This window comes from Mytilus edulis, chromosome 1, assembly GCF_963676685.1.
Source record: "Mytilus edulis chromosome 1, xbMytEdul2.2, whole genome shotgun sequence".
NCBI classification, from domain to species: Eukaryota; Metazoa; Mollusca; class Bivalvia; order Mytilida; family Mytilidae; genus Mytilus; species Mytilus edulis.
In genome coordinates this window covers 78,613,129-78,633,001 of record NC_092344.1, presented here as the reverse complement: position 1 = coordinate 78,633,001, position 19,873 = coordinate 78,613,129, and the positions used below count along the sequence as shown (strand labels likewise).

General features: G+C 32.0%; 2 protein-coding genes across 2 annotated transcripts in view; both read left to right on the top strand.

Moving 5' to 3' along the window:
- LOC139491082 (ribitol-5-phosphate xylosyltransferase 1-like) overlaps positions 1-2,547 on the top strand; it is a 56,779-nt gene extending 54,232 nt beyond the window's left edge. Inside the window, exon 6 of the mRNA XM_071278395.1 lies at positions 1,833-2,547. Coding sequence (XP_071134496.1) covers positions 1,833-2,247 — 415 coding nt within the window. The 3' untranslated portion in view covers positions 2,248-2,547. The remainder of the gene's footprint in view (positions 1-1,832) is intronic.
- Positions 2,548-17,832: 15,285 nt separating this feature from the next.
- LOC139491066 (uncharacterized) overlaps positions 17,833-19,873 on the top strand; it is a 36,682-nt gene continuing 34,641 nt past the window's right edge. The window contains exon 1 of the mRNA XM_071278368.1: positions 17,833-18,825. Within this exon, the coding sequence (XP_071134469.1) occupies positions 17,941-18,825 (885 nt within the window). The 5' untranslated portion in view covers positions 17,833-17,940. The remainder of the gene's footprint in view (positions 18,826-19,873) is intronic.

Genomic DNA, 19,873 nt, shown 5'->3' with positions numbered 1-19,873 from the left:
TTCATTCTTTATATACTAGAGGCATGGGGTGACAGAGGCTATAACTTGAATGAATGAATGAATTTTATTTCTCATAAACTACAAATTACATAGTTACAGAGAATATATATGTATAAACAATTACATTAAATATTAAAGCACATGTGAACAATACAAACATAAACATTAAATTACAAACTAACCAGGAGGAGTGACCCTCACATTTATATTTTTTATAAATCTACATAGTTTTTTAAGAACAATATAATTATTAGAGTTCATCGATTGTTGATATTTATAAATATTTGGACGGATAGTACAATAGTATGGTTACAACCTCTTTCTTTCTTGATTTAGAGCATTACATGACATAACATAATGATATTCATCACCTACGTCTCTTGATTCACAAAGATGGCACAAGCTTTCATTTCTGGATATGTTATTCCACCTTCCCATCTCGATAGCTAATCAATGACATCCACATCTAAATTTACACAATAAAAATACAAATACTTCAAATACATTTGCAAATTTTTAAAATGACAATTTTTACACCATGACCTAAAAAACTTTCTGAAAATAAAAAGCAATCCACGAGAACCACTGTGGGATTAAAATCATGAAGTGGTGTATAGGTCTATGGGAAATGTTGTATGCAAACTAGGTTTATATGCAATCCCACATTAAAAGCTGTTTGCAATGTGTATCTGAACAAATATTTCAATAATTGTGCATTCCAAAAAAAGATCTATGAGATGCATAAGGGAAGTTTTACAGGAGAATAATGTTCACACTGAAATGATGCAGTGAAAATTGCAGCTTAAGCTGATCTGAACTTTGAGCTGTTTCATACCCTTATAGTCCATGGAATAGTAGGAATATCTTAAACGAAGGAATAGAATTAACTGCATGATGTTATCCTATGTACATTTCAACAAACATTGTGCTTTAATGAGAGATATTACTTAAGTAACCTAAGGAAATGTAATTATGACTAGTTAGAAAGGTCTGTGGTTCTCTCTGGGTACTCTATCTTCTAATTATGACTAGTTAGAAAGGTCTGTGGTCTCTCTGGGTACCTAAGGAAATGATATTTTGACTAGTTAGAAAGGTCTGTGGTTCTCTCTGGGTGACCTAAGGAAATGTAATTATGACTAGTTAGAAAGGTCTGGGGTTCTCTCTGGGTGACCTAAGGAAATGTAATTATGACTAGTTAGAAAGGTCTGTGGTTCTCTCTGGGTACTCTATCTTCTAATTATGACTAGTTAGAAAGGTCTGTGGTTCTCTCTGGGTACTCTATCTTCTAATTATGACTAGTTAGAAAGGTCTGTGGTTCTCTCTGGGTACCTAAGGAAATGATATTTTGACTAGTTAGAAAGGTCTGTGGTTCTCTCTGGGTGACCTAAGGAAATGTAATTATGACTAGTTAGAAATGTCTGTGGTTCTCTCTGGGTGACCTAAGGAAATGTAATTGTGACTAGTTAGAAAGGTCTGTGGTTCTCTCTGGGTACTCTAGCTTCTTACACCAAATGAAACTGGATCTCCACTTTGAAGCCAAATTGAACACCAAAAAGCAGTCTATCATCAACTGTAAAATGAATCTATTTGAAACTGCTGATTTAATAAGTGCATTTTAGAACTTTGTGCCAGGTTTTTGTGTTCACCCGAAGAGTCAATTTTTGTCAGACTTCATGCAATATTACAATTCTGAGTAGAAGTTGTCATGTTTTAAAAATGACCAAACAACTTTAACATTATGTAGGGTTTTAATTTGATAGTAAGATGAAACATGTTATATCAACCTATTTTATTATTTCCGTGACCTGATAAAAGTATTATTTTCATTATAGATGGTTGCCACAGGAAACAGACAAAAGTCGAGAAGATTATATAGATGCCTTAGAAGACAGTGATATAACACTAAACCCGGTTGGTCAAAACACAGAATGCTACAGAATATATGAAGCTTTAGCAATGGGCTCACTTCCTGTTGTAGAGGATGTAATGACACCAGGGAATTGTGGGAAATCTTCAGTGTCTGATAATGTGCCCCTTAGGATATTAAAGGAGTATAAAGCTCCAATAAAATATATAAAAGACTGGAAGGAGTTGAGATCTGTTTTATCAAATGAATTAAAGCTCAGTATTGAAGGAAAAATAAAAAGGAGAAAGGAACTCATGCTATGGTATGAAAATTTCAAATCAAAATTACGGGAACATTTTATTCATGTGGTACAAGAGAAATTTTTCAGTTTGAATCAATAACAGTGAAGGTGCTTAAGTATTTACATTGGTTATTTTTATTTTTGTCTCGCTTGACAGAGTCAAAAAGCGACACATAGTTATGCTGTTTCCCGCGGCGACGGCAGCGTCAACAATGTATTAGTTTGTGATTAGGTCTAGTTTATGGTGAACCACTAGTGGTAAGTCAAAGATATTTGGTATGCAGTTGTATAAGTGTTGGCACATCTCATTACCATGGAGATTATTTGACCCCTCCCCCTCAGTTATGGTCTATTGACTTTGAAACTTTTGCTTAGTTTTCATGTATTAGTTTGTGATTAGGTCAGTTTATGGGGAGCCACTAGTGGTAAGTTAATGATATTGGTATGCAGTTGTATAAGCATCGGCATATCTCATTTCCATGGAGATTATTTGGCCCTGCCCCCTCATTCATGGTCTAATGACAGGGTTGGCAAAGTATTACCCACCTGGGAATTCCCGGGCGGGAAAACCCGGGTTTTCCCGGGCTGGGCAATACTCCCAGAAATGGGTATAGTGGGCATTACTGGGCAATATGATTTTTTAAGCTTATTTTAACACAAAATAGTAAAGACTTGTTATAGTTTCATAGTATAACAGCTAAATATATACTTTTTATACAGATAACCATTGAAAGTCATTTCTAGAAAAATTCAATTTCATTCTCTTCTCTATTAATTTTATATGTAGACAGAAGATTTGCGCATTTAACATGTTTAAAGATACCTTTTAATTACCAAGTATTGTTTCAATAATCCATACTTTGAAAAATGAATTTTATTGCAGTGTTTAAGTGAATTGTTAATTTTAATTGTCATACATTCATATTGCTAAATAAACACCCTATAGGGTCATGCCATTAACACTTATAAAATTGAAAGGACTGATTATTGTTACATAAACAAATCTGTGTGTTATCTGAATAATTATTAATTAGTGACAGTACATATACATTATTTAAATGTGATGTTTCTTTAATACATGTAATTGTTAATTTTTAATAGGAGCTATATTCATTTGAAAAAAAATGATTTATTTGCTTTCTATTTACAGTTTGCCTAGACAAATGCTAAACAAACAAAATAGGGTATAAATATCTTATTAAATGTATTGCATTTGTGTTTATCACTGAATCCTCTTTAAAATTCAGACACATATTTTATATTACCCAGTATTGTCCAGTATTACCCACTAAAACCCAGTAAAACCCGGGTTTTCCCAGTATTTCCCACTGGGCTGGGCAATACTCATATAACCCGGGTTTTTGCCAACCATGTCTAATGACTTTGAAATATTTGCTTAGTTTTAATGTATTAGTTTGTGATTAGGTCAGTTTATGGGGAACCACTAGTGGTAGGTTAATGATAATTGGTATGCAGTTGTATAAGCATTGGCATACCTCATTTCCATGGAGACTATTTGGCCCTGCCCCCTCAGTCATGGTCTATTGACTAACTTTTGGTTAGTTTTCATGTATTAGTTTGTGATTAGGTCGGTTTATGGGGAACCAGTAGTGGTAGCTAGGTCAATGATACTTGGTATGCAGTTGTATTAGCATTGGCACATCTCATTGCAGATTTTTTTACCCCCCTCCTCAGTTATGGTTTATTGACTTTGAAATTTTGCTTAGTTTACATGTACATGTATTAGTTTGTGTTTAGGTTTGTTTAAAGGGAACTACTTATGATAAGTCAATGGTATTTGGTATGCAGTTGTATTACCATTGGCACATCTCATTTCCATGGAGATTGTTTAGCCATGTACCTTCAGTCATGGTTCATTGACTTTGAATATTTGCAAAACTTACATGTTAAAGTGTTGCTATTTTTATTTCAACATTCGCATTATCGAAATAACAAAAAAGTGAGACATATCTCTGTGATAACAGTTTATCTGTTGAGTAGCATTTAATGCTAGGTTAAAATTGTTGGTTTCAAGCTTTTAAAAACAAGCAAATTTCATCACATATTTCCATATTATTTCAGGTTGTATGAATTCATTTGAAATGCCTCTGTCTTTGGAATTTTTTAATGGTAGATTGTAGTATAATTAGGGATTTTATCAACACACTTTTGCTAAGGATGTAGAAAAATACTGCAAAAATGTTTCAACTATTATTGTGAAGTCAAATGTGTTATATGAGAGTTCTCTAATGAACTTATTTTTATCATTGTACATTGTAACATGTGTTGACTACACTGTGATGATCTAGATATTGTTAGGTTGTGCTTTATGTTTTATTTTGTATTTAGTTTTATCATATGTATCAAATTATTTTACAAATAGTTTAGATTTTTTGGTTGTAATTTTATTTTTATGAAAACTGTATTCCATTTTATGTCTTGTTCTTTGATTCCAATTTTTATTTTGTTTCAAATATTACTTCATAAGTTCTAACATTCACAAAGATTTTTATAAAGTTTTTCTCATATTTTATTTTTTATTTTGTCATCACCAGTAATTCTGAACAAGGCAGTAATGAAGATAAATATTAAGTGATAGTATTGTTTTCTTGATTTGTAAATCTAGACAATCAATTATAGCATTTAAGTTTGCTCAAGTACAAGAAATTTTAATTTAGGTTAAAAGGGGGGAGTTTGAAGTTCAGTAGTTCATTAAATGAACACTAATGAGATGCAAATGATGTGCATTTTAATTCATATTTAGAATTTTTAGATTTTAATTTCATATTTTTGTTAAGATCTTGACATATTTTTATACATGTAACAGAGTTATTCTTCCTTGAATACGTTATCAATATTCTATTATTAAGTACTCCCCAATAGAAAGATATATTGAAATAATTTCTGTAATTGTTTGCCTATCATGTTCAACTCTATATTATGGGTTTAAAATGTCTTTATCTAGTGGAAGCCATTTCTATTTATAGATAAACATTGAAATCATCTGCCTTTTTTATCTCCAATTTAAATATCTTAATTATTTTTGCTGTGCAACAAACAACTGAACTTATTTAGATAATGTATTTGTGATAAGTTTTATTCATTATAGAAATAAAGATGGGACCATTGCTTTGGTTGAATACAATATATCACAATTCATGCTTTGAATGAACATGCCAAAATTTATTTTTGGTGTTGGTTTTGGTTTTTTTTTAAATTATTATTTCACATTTTTTTTATATCAGTTAAATGGTATCATTGATCGAAATCAGTTTTTATTGAACATTTAACGATTATAAGCATATCTTGCCAAATACTGTGTTAGAAAGTGATTTTTATATGTCAAGGTTTTAATATTGGATAATTTGGTTTTTTTTATGAGGAAATTTTTGATACCATTGCTTCCCCAGGAGGGGAGAACTGTTTTTCGTCTATCATTCTGTTCAATGAAAAATGTGTCGCTTTTTTCCCAGGAACTACGAGTTTCCAGAATATTGAAAATAAGCGTCATGTATACATGCTTTACTGTGTGATATGTTTTCACATAACCATAACAAACGTCTGTACAAGATAGAATGAATAATGTTCAATCTACAATTTTTAACCGGATTTTTGTGACAAATATGACGGTTATTGATTTGGAGATGTACGGCGGGCGGCCGGGCAGTCGGGCAGTTGGGCGGTCGGGCGGGCGGCAATCAAATGTTGTCCGTGCATTAACTCATAAACCATTCAGCCAAAGCTTTCAAAATTTTAATATGTTGTTACTGACAACTAAATGAAGGTCAAGTTCAATAATGGCGATTTTGACTTTTACCGTTCAGGAGTTATGGTTCTTGAAAGATTGAAAAATGGAGTTTTCAGTCGTGTCCGTGCATTTACGCATGAACTGTTCTACCAAAGCTTTCCAAATTTTAATATGTTGTTACTGATGACAAAATGGAGGTCAAGTTCAATAATGACGATTTTGACTTCTACCGTTCAGGAGTTATGGTTCTTGAAAGATTGAAAAATGGAGTTTCCAGTTGTGTCTGTGCATTTAGGCATGAACTGTTCTACCAAAGCTTCCCAAATTTTAATATGTTGTAACTGATGACAAAATAGAGGTCAAGTTTAATAATGACGATTTTGACTTTTACCGTTCAGGAGTTATGGTTCTTGAAAGATTGAAAAATGGTGTTTCCAGTCGTGTCCGTGCTTTTTCTCATGAACCATTCAACCAAAGCTTTTGAAATTTTTATATGTTGTTACTGATGACAAAATAGAGGTCAAGTTCAATAATGACGATTTTGACTTTTACCGTTCAGGCATTATGGTTCTTGAAAGATTGTAAAATGGCGTTTCCATTCACGTTGTTGCATTTACTCATGAACCATTCAATCTAAGCTTTTCAAATTTTAATATGTTGATACTGATGACAAAATGGAGGTCAAATTTGATATTGATGTTTTTCACTTTCACCATTCATCAGTAATGGTTCTTGTGATATTGCCAGGACACAAATAAATATTAATAAATCCGGTTTGCTGTCGTTGTGACAGCCTCTTGTTTCCATGTTATACTGAATTACATACTTTTGTACTACAGCACATATCATTGGTCACTGAACGACCAAAATCACAGCACGGTGGCACCTCTTTTCACAAAGTGTGAGTGGCTGGGTTTTTGTCACAAAAATAAATATTTGTCAGATAGCACATAACCTGTTGACAATTTTTAATTTTTATTCAAGTTAGTGATATATTGATAAATATCTGTATTGAATGAATGTTCTGTATCAGAGCTATACCAGAAATATATGTATGTAAGTGGACATTTATTTGAATTTTGCATATGAAGTAATATTTCTAAATACTCTCTTTCTTTTCTCTATCTGTTTCTCTGGAATAGCCCTCAGAAAATAAACACAGTGGTCATTAAGTGTGTATGGTTTGTCCTATTTTACTCTATATTTCACATGCTGTATCATCAGCCAAGCATCTCAAATGAGAAGGGTGACGGCCATTCTATGAAGCAGTTAAAGACTAAGGATTAACTTGTCAAGTAAACAAAATCAGTTGTATGTAGTTTATATGCTCCTTTTTATGGTTATTTCTGCAGTAATGATGGTTTTATTTATGATTTTAATTGGATTGATTTACAAAGTGAATTTTCCAAGGAAAATAAAATTTCCAATTTATCTTATTAGAATCTATTTTACAATGGAAATAGAACCCTGATTGAATAAACTATGCACAATTCTTTAATTTTGTAACTAATTTTCATGATGTGCACCGGTATGATCTCAATTTATTTATGATTTATAGGTGAAAAGATTGAAACTGATTTTTTTTTAATTATGATTACTGGTAAGTGTTTTATTTGGTAAAAGAATGTCAATCTTAAATACTTCAGACCACTCACTGCATGTTAAGGTTGATGCTTTAAAGTGATGTTAAAAAGAAATATTTTTTATATGTATTATTGTTAAATGTAAATATTATTTGTTGGAGATATTTATTATTGTTCCGTTTTTTAACATGAATTTGTTAGCATTCCAAATGTTGTATAATATGTGTGACCTATTGACCTCCCATAATATATACAGAGACATATTGTTTTCCAAAGCTTTGTACATTTACCTCCGCAATCATTTCAAAGTATCTCTGGCTTGCTTCATCATGTGTATCATAAAATATTACCCAAGAATGCAGTCAACAATTTATATATGATTTCATCAGGTGCTAAGTTTCTTATTTTGCTTATTCTCTTTTACATTGTTTTATGTTTCTAACTGAAATGTTTTCTTATTAGGACTACTCAGAGGGGGAGGACAGGGGTAAGGGAGACAGGGAGAAAGGAGAAAGGGGGTAGGAGAAAGGAGAAAAAGTTGAAGAATGGAGAAAAAATAAAATATCTCTCCTTTTAAAAAATGATCTAATATTTCAAGAAAAAATATCTCAAAAGGAGATGTTTTATTCTAATGGGAGAAAGGAGAATGGGGGTAGGAGAAAGGAGAAGATGGGTGGGAGAAGGGAGAAGGGTATCCCCCTGTCCTCCCCTCAGTTATAGCTGTTATTTTTAATCAAATGTAAATAATATTAAATCCATAGTTATGGTAGCGTGAGAGTATTCTATTAATGATCTTTGTAAATTTTTACTAAGAAAAATAAGAAAATTTTAATATGGAGATGCTATCAAATGTTATATCAATTTAATTATAGTGGTTATCCAAAACTTTAATATATAAGGGGAGATAATTTTATAAAGTCTTGAGAACAAGTTTAGCAAACCTAATTTTTGCATTTAATATTTGTTAGTTTTTAGTAAGTGATATCTTATTTAGTTTTCCTTCTTGTCACTTTGACGTGAGTATCAATCTTTTATCCAGAATCTTTGTATATTCTTATAAAATGCCAAAATTACAGACAGACATGAAATAAGCTATATTTTAGCAGAGAAAATTTGAAATTCAATTATTTCTTGTAAATACTTCTATTCTACCTTAACAATCAAATCAAAAATCAAATACCAATTCTAGTCTGCTTAGATTTCACATTTATTGTGCTTTCTTTTGTTGCTTACATGATATTACAGGGTTACAATTGGCAATGCTTTCTCTTGTCAATGAGAATTTTCATGCACAGTAGTAAATATTCCACCATTTTCAGCAAATACTAGTGTTACTAATTTCATTTATGAAAACAAAAGAATAACTCATGTTATATTTATGCATCAGCTTTGTATTACTCCATAATTATGTTTATATCCATGAATTTTTATTCAGAGAAATTAAGCCCTTAGGATTTTGCATATTTGCACATAGTTCAGGGCATAAATGCAATAGCCAGGTCAGATAATTTTGTATTAAAATTCAATGTGTTGTTTTAGCAACAATGAACAGCTTGTTGCATTATTGTAAGAAAATGTTGTTGATTTTATTCCTCATCACAGACAGGAGTATTCAGCATTTAAGAGCAAAGTTTTTATTTGAAATTTTTATAAAATTAATGAAATAAAAATCTTTCTGTTTGCCAAAATCCAGAACCAAGCCTCGTAAAGAAACAAATAATGCAATATTTAAGATTGCATATCAAAATCGATTTGAGTATCAAAAGTCCAGTAAAAAGTCTATGTTAATTCAGATTGTTTTATGTTGCCTTAATGTTATTTCTTTATTTTCCTCATTTCATTTATCTCATCATTACTCACATTCATTTTGAAAACTTCTGATGATAGTCTAAGTGGAAAAACTATACATGGCTAATTTACCCACACGATTCATGTGAGGCACATTTCTTGTGAAATTTTCAGTTGTGAGAGAAGTTATTTACAGTTTATTAAATGTCACAAAAGTATTTTTACTGTACATATATTATTACAATGATTTATAATGCAATGAAGGAACAAATTGTGTGATATTGTTAATTGTTTGGTCTCAGTCATTTGTTTTATGTAGATTTGTTAAATATAAGTTTGTATGAGAGTAGCTACATGGAGTAATAAAACATTAGTTTTTTAAATTTATAGTATTTTTTTTTTACCACTATATAGTGGGCAATGTTCATTCATTATTTTGCCTAACTGAAGGAGGTCATTGAAGGACCCAAGTTGACAAAGCTTCGAATCACAAGAAGAGGTTGTTAATTTTTTGTTTTGACATAACCTTCAATTTCCTTAGTTTGTTTAAATTTGTTTCCCTGTACACATAATTAATATGGCTTCAGCTAACAAAAGTTCTATTGGAGCTATTGTGTTAAGAGACCTCTTTATGAGATACCCCACAAAAATCTCAAGTGAAAAATAATAGTAAGTCGTGAACATTTTAATTTAACTTACTATAAATGTTTGCTGTAAGAGTGTTTATGCAAAGTTTAATAATAAAGATACCAAACTCAGAGAAAATTCTTGAAACTGAACGTCCCTAAGCAAATAGCAAAACAAAAATCGCAAACCCATCAGACAAAAAGATGTAAAAAAAAGCTAAAGTTTTTGTATTGCGTGCAATAAGACACTGCATACCTCGTATACAGATTTGTTATGTTACAAAGTTTTATTCTGTCATATGTCAAATGTCCTTGGCTCATTTTCATGATATATTCATGAGTAATTAGATGAATATATTTGGTATATTAGATGCTTGTTAGGTCTATGTCCATCAGACAGGTTCACCTGACCTCTACATCATTTCGTGCATTTTTATTAAAGTTGAGTTTAAGTGGTCCATTACTCAGATACTACAAGCAGTAGGTTAACTATATTTGGTGAATAGAATGATTGTAAGGTGTACATATCTAAATGGCAGTTTACATTTGCCCTTGTCCTCATTTCAATGGTGTAATGGTGTATGTTAGGTTTTCCGTTATCTGGTCCATTTTACAGATTCTATAAGCATATAAGTACTAACATTAATACAAACATGTATTATAATTCCGTACTATAAAAAAATTATGTTATGATTGCTAGGTACTCATGTCTATCTAGCAGAGTTCATCTGACCCTGAAACTTTATTTCCATGGTTCATTAATCAATTTTAAGATGGTAAGGTGTATTGTTAGGTACAATAAGCATTAATTCAATAATATTTGGTGTATGAAATTATTGTATGTTGAGCATGTTTGTCTGGCAGGGTTGTCTTACCTTAACCTGATTTTGGTTCAATGGTCAGCCTTAAGAAAAATATTTTGGTTTTAAATTGGAGATTTGAAGATTTTAAGAAAGAAATATATGGTTTTTATGACATCAGACTCGGATTTCTCTTGAACTGAATTTTAATGTGCGTATTGTTATGCGTTTACTTTACTACATTGGTTAGAGGTATAGGGGGAGGGTTGAGATCTCACAAACATGTTTAACCCCGCCGCATTTTTGCGCCTGTCCCAAGTCAGGAGCCTCTGGCCTTTGTTAGTCTTGTATTATTTTAATTTTTAGTTTCTTGTGTACAATTTGGAAATTAGTATGGCGTTCATTATCACTGGACTAGTATATATTTGTTTAGGGGCCAGCTGAAGGACGCCTCCGGGTGCGGGAATCTCTCGCTACATTGAAGACCTGTTGGTGACCCTCTGCTGTTGTTTTTTATTTGGTCGGGTTGTTGTCTCTTTGACACATTCCCCATTTCCATTCTCAATTTTATTTCTATATAAATGGTAAGATAATTTGAAAGACTTCATTAAGGAAGGATTGTGTTTTCTGTTCAATAAGCCGAAGTTGTACATACAAAATTATATTTATTTATTTATTATCTATTTTATCAGCAATCAAAGACGGGCTTGAGAGTTATTGTGAAACTGCCTATTCTAGAGGGGGCGTGAATCAGATGTGGATACTTAAAAATTCCAAAGATCTTTGCTTTGCTTCGTAAAAAAGAATGGCCAACGTAGATACAAGTATCTTGTCTTGGGCAGGGATAAATTCTACTTTGTAAAGGATCACTCTGATTCGAACAAAAAATTCTCTGAAACTGATATTATCAAGATGCTTGATTTCTTGATTGACAACATATTTGTAACGTTCGGGGGACGTGTTTTTTTTAACAGACTGTCGGCATTCCAATAGGAACAAACTGTGCCCCTCTACTTGCCGACTTGTTTCTTTATTATTATGAGGCTGACTTCATGCAGGAACTTCTTAGGAAGAAAGATAAGAAGTTAGCAATATCCTTTAACTCTACTTTTCGCTATATAGATGATGTTCTTTCACTAAATAATTCAAAATTTGGTGACTATGTGGAACGCATCTATCCAATCGAGCTAGAGATAAAGGATACTACAGATACAGTTAAGTCGGCCTCATATCTTGACTTACATCTAGAAATTGACAATGAGGGTCGGTTGAAAACAAAACTTTACGACAAAAGAGATGATTTCAGCTTTCCTATTGTGAACTTTCCATTTCTAAGTAGCAACATTCCAGCAGCACCTGCATACGGGGTATATATCTACCAGTTGATACGATATTCCCGTGCTTGCATTTCCTATCATGATTTTCTTGATAGAGGGTTGCTGCTCACAAGGAAGCTATTAAACCAAGAGTTCCAAATGGTGAAGTTGAAATCATCCCTTCGTAAATTTTACGGACGCCATCACGAGTTGGTTGACCGTTATGAAATAACCGTTTCACAAATGATATCGGATATGTTCCTTACATCGTAACTACCATCCTCTTCCCTTTCATGAATGTGACCTACCGAATTAGACCATTTACCGGATTTGTTATCACATAAGCAACACGACGGATCTGCTTACCCCGTTTTAATTAACTTTTATGAAGTCTATACTGATTTTATGAAATTAATATATTAACTCGATTTAAAGTTTATTTATAAAACACAACAGATATTTGTATAAATATTTTCACAAAACTTCAATTAATTGCTAACAATAAGTTTATCCATTTCCCTTCGTTTATAAATTGATTTAAACTAGCATATTTTATTAACTTTTAAAATCGAATAAACTTAATGTTTATTTAATTACACAAGTGACTCATGAAGTTTGATACTATTTATCAACTTGAGACTTCTTGTGATTGTGTAATTTTGAACTCATTATTCTAAATTAAGAGAACGTGCTATAACTTATATCTTCAACAATATTCAAAATTCAAATTTAAAATGTACATCAAACCATACTTTTATCAGCCCAGCAGTCAGTACTTTGGTGTTGGCATGAATATCAATTATATGGTCATTTTTATAAAATTTCCTGCCTACAAAAGTATGATTTTTTTTTAAATACTAAGGGTTTTCTTAACCCAGGCATAGATTGATGCCATAGCCAAATTTGGCACAACTTTTGGGAATTTTGGGTCCTCAACGTTCTTGAACTTTGTACTTTTTGTACTTTTTTTGCTTTATACTAATTTTTATCTGAGCGTCACTGATGAGTCGTGTGTAGACGAAACGCGCATCTGGCGTACTAAACTATAAGCCTGGTATCTTTGATAACTATTTTACTGATGCAACAACAAGTAACGTGCACATTCCCTGTGTGCAATAGTTGTGTCGATGCCACTGCTGGTGGACGTTTCGTCCCCGAGGGTATCACCAGCCCAGTTGTCAACACCTCGGTGTTGACATGAATATCAATAATGTTGTCATTTTAATAAATTTCCTGTTACAAAACTTAGAATTTTTCGAAAAACTAAGGATTTTCTTATCCCAGGCATAGATTACCTTAGCCGTATTTGGCACAACTTTTTGGAATTTTGGATCCTCAATGTTCTTCAACTTTGTACTTGTTTGGCTTTATATCTATTTTGAATTGAGCGTCACTGATGAGTCGTGTGAAGACGAAACGCGCATCTGGCGTACTAAATTATAAGCCTGTTATCTTTGATAACTATTTTACTGATGCAACAACAAGTAACGTGCACATTCCCTGTGTGCAATAGTTGTGTCGATGCCACTGCTGGTGGACGTTTCGTCCCCGAGGGTATCACCATCCCAGTAGTCAACACTTCGGTGTTGACATGAACATCAATAATGTGGTCATTTTAATAAATTTACTGTTACAAAACTTAGAATTTTTCGAAAAACTAAGGATTTTCTTATCCCAGGCATAGATTACCTTAGCCGTATTTGGCACAACTTTTTGGAATTTTGTACTTAATTGGCTTTATAAATATTTTGATATGAGCGTCACTGATGAGTCTTATGAAGACAAAACGCGCGTCTGGCGTACTAAATTGTAGTCCTGGTACCTTTGATAACTATTGTGATGTACCTCTTCTTTATATATTCTGAATATTATTTCATTGGCGTTGTGAGAAGACCTTTTGCGATTAACTGAAGACATACTTCAGACTTTTTATTAGCTTTTACTATCTTTATCAGTTGGTTATCTTGATTGTAGTTGGTTTATTGGTAATCGGCTATCATTTTGTGGATTGTTTATTGTTTATCCCTATGTTTATTGGCTTTTGTGATTAGATTTATAAATTGGTTATCCTTTTGTGGTTTTATTCATTGGCTATGCTGTTGTGGTTTGTTCAATACTATTCTTTGTGTGTGTTTATTGGTTATCATTTGCCGCTAGTTAATTTGCTTAAATTTTGTAGTTTGTTGATTGCTTATCATTTTATGGCTAGTTTATTCAAGGATTTGTATACATCTTACTATAAATACAAATCCTTGGTTGTTTATTTTACAACTGGTTTATTGACTACAATTTTGTGTTAAGTTAATTGCCTACCACTTTGAAACAGCTACTACTGTGTTATAGTAGTCGCAGATATATTGGCTATCATTTTGTTATTTAGTGTAGTGGCTTTTATTTTTATGGTTTAAACTTTGTTTTTATTTGATTATCATTCTGCGGGTTTTTGGCTCTTATTTGATAATTTATTAAATGATTATCATTTTATGGTTAGTTCATCAGTTTTTTTTTTGTGTTTGTTAATTGAATAGCATTTTGCAGCTTGTTTTCTGGGTATGAATAAAAAAAAGGGATTATACACCAATTATACATCAGATTCAACCAATCATACCACAGTCCTTACAACTGAAGGAGGTGGTGGATCAGCTCCTGATTATATGTTAAATACAACATGTTACGCTGATCAGATGGTTCAACGACAAACTAGTTAATCAGGCGCCCGATCAGTTAACCCACGTAAGCGTCACTCTGAAACCCATTGTGGATGGGTGAATGTCATATGCTGCCCAGATTTCTATTTTTTTTTGCAGTTGCAGTCATCTTCTACGGAGCCAATGATTCAACTACCAGCAATACATTGTTGTGGTTGACAGGCTCCCCAGCTGATTACACTGGCACTGAAATCAGCTGTTGTAGAGTCAATATAAAAAAAAAAAAAAAAAAAAATACTAAAAAAAACTCAAATCAAAACTACTCACGTAAACCAAAATGGCTGCCTATTAAAATGGCGCTCTCCACCTGTTCCTTACCAACTGCAACATAAAACATTCAATGCTCAACAATCGGCAGTCAAGGTCATTAAAAGCTCCAATCATCATCATAATCATCATCAATTATAACAACATATCAGAGTTGATTGATTCACATTACGAAATGGCATACCCCCCTTTGGAAACAAATTAGCACCGTTAAAGTCAACGTTCTGTTCTAATTGTGACTGTTAAAGTCGAATTCGTTAGTACCACTTGGAAATTCCTGGCTACGGGCCTAAATGACATCTTTTGTTGGAGTTTTGTAACAACAACATATTTTAAACAAACGATATCTGAAACCGTTGCATCTATTCTATTTAAAACAAAATTCTAAATAGTTAACAATATAGACAAATTTTAAAAGGGGAGAGGTTCAAGTGCTTACAAAACTAGTTTATTTTTCGCCCATCATATCATACAGAAACCACCACTCATAATACCTTATTAATTTTTTTTGTCCTGCTCTTAAATAAAAGTTCCATCTGATGACACACACTATCATTAATGTTGTAAGATAAATCATATGTAATATCAATTCAAATACACATAAAGGAATATGTTTATCAGTTGTCAAAACGAACAAATTATATATATATGAAAAGATACTTAGATGAAAGATATAGGGATTTTTTTTTAAACTTGTCTGTTGTTGGGTTCATTTGGTTTTCAAAACTTATTCATCGGGTACATATGATGAATAGTACTAAACAAAATCTGTTCAAAAGTTTAAAGACATCAGTATACAATCATAGTTTAATGAAATCAATGTTTTGACAGTTCAAAGTATGTGTTCTTTGAAGTACAAATTATAACTACTTTTAACAAAATAGTAAACTACTTCAGTAAACAGAAAGCAAAGCACTTGAACATTTTCCATTTAAAATATTTATATTAATCCAAATTAAGTCCAAGATATTAAATTATTAAACTAAAGATAATATACAACAAACATTTATAACTTTGTAGAAACTTTAAGTAAACCCATTTACATATATTTAAAGATTAGGAACGAGACAACACGATACTACCGCACACAGTAAACCCTACAAACAAGTTATCTACAATAATTACATTACCTCACGAATTCAAATATCTTTTTTTAAACTGAAATCAACATTTTTATAAGATGATTCAATCTTAAGCAACGCCTAGTAGAGAAAAGAATTTACCAGCAATATCTATGTGAGAAATTAGTTTTGTTTCATTTATTATTAATACAAATGAATTAATATCAGTCAAAAGCATGTTAGGAATATCCTTTCATTTTTGTTATGCCTTTCAGTTGACGCTTCAAAAGGTATGAACGCAATGTCTCTCTGTAAAAATATCTGAATACTGAATTTGAATTTCACACGAACTTTGTAGGCGTCTTTTTGTTGCTCATTTGAAACTTATTTCTTGGCGATTATGTAATATAAATATGAATTATTAACATTGTACCATTCATCAATTTAAATTCTTCTATTTATTATGCTTACAGTAGACCCTTGTTTATACCATAGTTCTAAGCTACTAGAATCCTAGAGAAATCAAGTCAACTTTGTATTAACTTCACACATCATATTTGGTGACCTAGGTCCAAGCTAAAATAAAGTCATCAACATCCTTGGTTTACTTTGATAAAATTAAACATTTAGGTACAAATATTAGCCAATACAAATTATAAAGGAATGAACATTTTATTTGTTGATGAAATTTTCTTCTCAGTATTTCAAATTCAAGGGGGATGGAGCAACGGTAAGTATATTAGCAAACTAATATGGTATTTAATGCCAGTATGAATTTAACAGCAATGTGAATGATCTTTAATGATCCAGCAATCGAACAATCAATGCATGTTATTTGAGAGGTACTGTATAACTCATAGTTAACAAATACTAACACCAATTATAGACAATTGACGAAAAAGTCCACCATGATACCAAACTGTCAATAGTCAAAAACACAAAGATGTACTGACGAGATGTTTAGCTTAACATACATACTATCACGATCGTATGAAACAAGTTGCATATGTTCCCGTCTACAATTTGTCTAGATAATTTGAACAATTAAAATTGCACAACAAACCAGCACTTGCTTCCATTACATAAAGGTAGTATAAAATAGAAAACTGCCAAAGCCTATATATAGGTCATATGTCTCCCTATTTAAGGATACAGAAATTTCAGATGGTATAAAAATACACAGCTTAAGATTACACTTTTTAAGATATTATGGGTTATTGATTTGTATATAATGAGGCTATGACTTCGTGTTTGAATTAAGTTTTGTAGAATAAAAATATACAGCGTTCTCTCAATTTCTATTTTTTTTCAGCTTGTAGAAATTTCTGAATTAAGTAAATGTCAGATCAGAATGTTTGTTTATACTTTTAATTCGTTAGAATTTTCTTTCTTTTTCTAACTATGTTACATATGCCAAGCAATCGTCGTTTCTTACGACTTTATCACTATTGTCTAAACACCTTTTATTATAATTGATTGTATATAAAATTCCGAAATCAATTCGAATTAGTACTTTAGTGAACACTTGACCGTCACCTCATTTGATTTTGTCGATATATTTTATTTGATTTCTATCTGTTATGACAGTCGTATTAGTACAATTTGTTATATATCTTTCACTATATCAAAAGTATTAAGAACTGTTTTGTGTATTGGGATTAAGATTAAATAAGCCTCGAGTCACTAACAATAGAAATATCACAAGCTTATCTTGAGATCAAATATTTAATCGTTACAAACTTACATATTGTTTTAAAACGTTATGATTTAGTTTGGTTTTTATACTAGGAGGGACGGGATGTTGTAGAACTCGATAGATATAATCAGATAGCACATCAAAGATAGGAGTGTATTCTACTCGGTGTCTATTCAAATGATGTGAGTTCTAAGTACAAAATGGAGGATCCGATTCGTAAACCCTCTTATAGGAAACCATCTATTTCAAGATTGTCGTCTCTGAACGAAAACTTACAATCTATTTCTGATAATGAAGATTGTGCGTTTGAAACCGAAAGAAGTACCAAGAAAGTGCGTAAGGTTTCAAGAAAACAAAGTCGGAGTAATATTATGCTCGGAGCATTGAAGAAAGACTTACAAGAGATTGAAGCGAACCCAGCAATCAGAAAACACAGAAAAAGTATACAAAGAATTGATTCACGTGACAATCAGGTGAATCTAAATCTTGAGGTGTTTAATGAAACGGTGTCAAGAATGTCATGGCCAAGTGACCAACAGAAGCGACGTCGCTATAGTAGTTTCGGCGCTCTAACGTCACGTTCACGACGAAAATCGTCGGTTTCAAGTGTATCATCAGGTGATATAGTTCTGACGGATAGGGAATTAAGAAAAATTACTATGATGCAAACACTTCAAAATATGGGAGTGAAATTTCCAAAGAAACGGCCCCAAAACGTCCCTCAAAGTCCAACAATGAATGAAGTTGAGATTATGGAAAACATGCAGTTAAGAAAAAGACATAGTTTATCTACAAGAATGTTAGAAGCAACAAAACTAGTTCAAAAAAGAAGACAACCTGAGACTCTCCAACCACTTGATAATATTATCAGAGAGGTGACAGAAGTTAGCGAAATGGTAACAGCTTCTTCGTCTGATGAGAAGAAAAAGGGAAGTCGACCATCTTCTAATGAGAGTCAAAGCAGTAACGCTATGAGAGTAGTACCACGAGCAAATTTCCAACCAAGACATAGAGCCTCAATTGCAGGGACATCTGTAGCTATGGAAGGTATTGGTGCCTTTAGAAAAAGGATCAGAAGAAGGAAGGTAATTTTAGTGCAGTATTTACTTTGTAGGTGTTTGTTTAAATTGCATCTAGAATACTTTCTATTTTCATTGTCTACCAAATAAAGTAACAAATGGATATTTCATGGCAATGTTAATTTCATGTCACACCAATGTTCTTCACAATAGTTATCAAAGGTACCAGGATTATAATTTAGTACGCCAGACGCGCGTTTCGTCTACATAAGACTCATCAGTGACGCTCATATCAAAATATTTATAAAACCAAACAAGTACGAAGTTGATTAGCATTGAGGATCCAAAATTCTAAAAAGTTGTGCCAAATACGGCTAAGGTAAGCTATGCCTGGGATAAGAAAATCCTTAGTTTTTCGAAAAATTCAAAGTTTTGTAAACACAATTTAAGGTGAGTAAAACAGAAAATACGTAATGTGTATGTAAATCTTTTTAAAAATATATTTGAAACAATTATAAGCTGTAGTATAAAAATAATTTTGGGTCAATGTAAAAAAAATATTTTTTTTTGTATTCAGCTCGAAACTAAAAATGCTTGGTAAATCTTGCCCTTCCCCAGACCTTCATACAAAAAAAAAGTTTTTTTTCTCTCACATCGCCCTAACATTGCATATTTAGTTTTCGTTATGCATCTCCAAACATGTCTGCGTATCCATACATTCCTGACTTTAATTTGTTTTGGTTGAAGCGTTCCTGGAGAACATCGGAAGAGCAAAATTACAGTGTTATTTTTATTGTCTTTCATATAAAATATTTTTCAGAAAAATTCCAATGGGCTTTATTGGTTAGCAATTAGCTTTTTCAGTAATGTTATTGAAAACATTCATGTACTGTGCCGTTTTGATACTGATTGACCGAAAACTAATTAAAAACTATGTCCTGCTTAGAAAACATGAAATATATCAGGATTTTAAGAGATATGATAGAAACATAAATCAGAAAATATAACCAACTTCTTAACTATCAAATCAGGAACTGGTTGATTGTTATCCGTTTTTAAAACACTTGACAGTATCCATTGAAATTTTCCTCAACAAAGGATTTATAAAGGACGA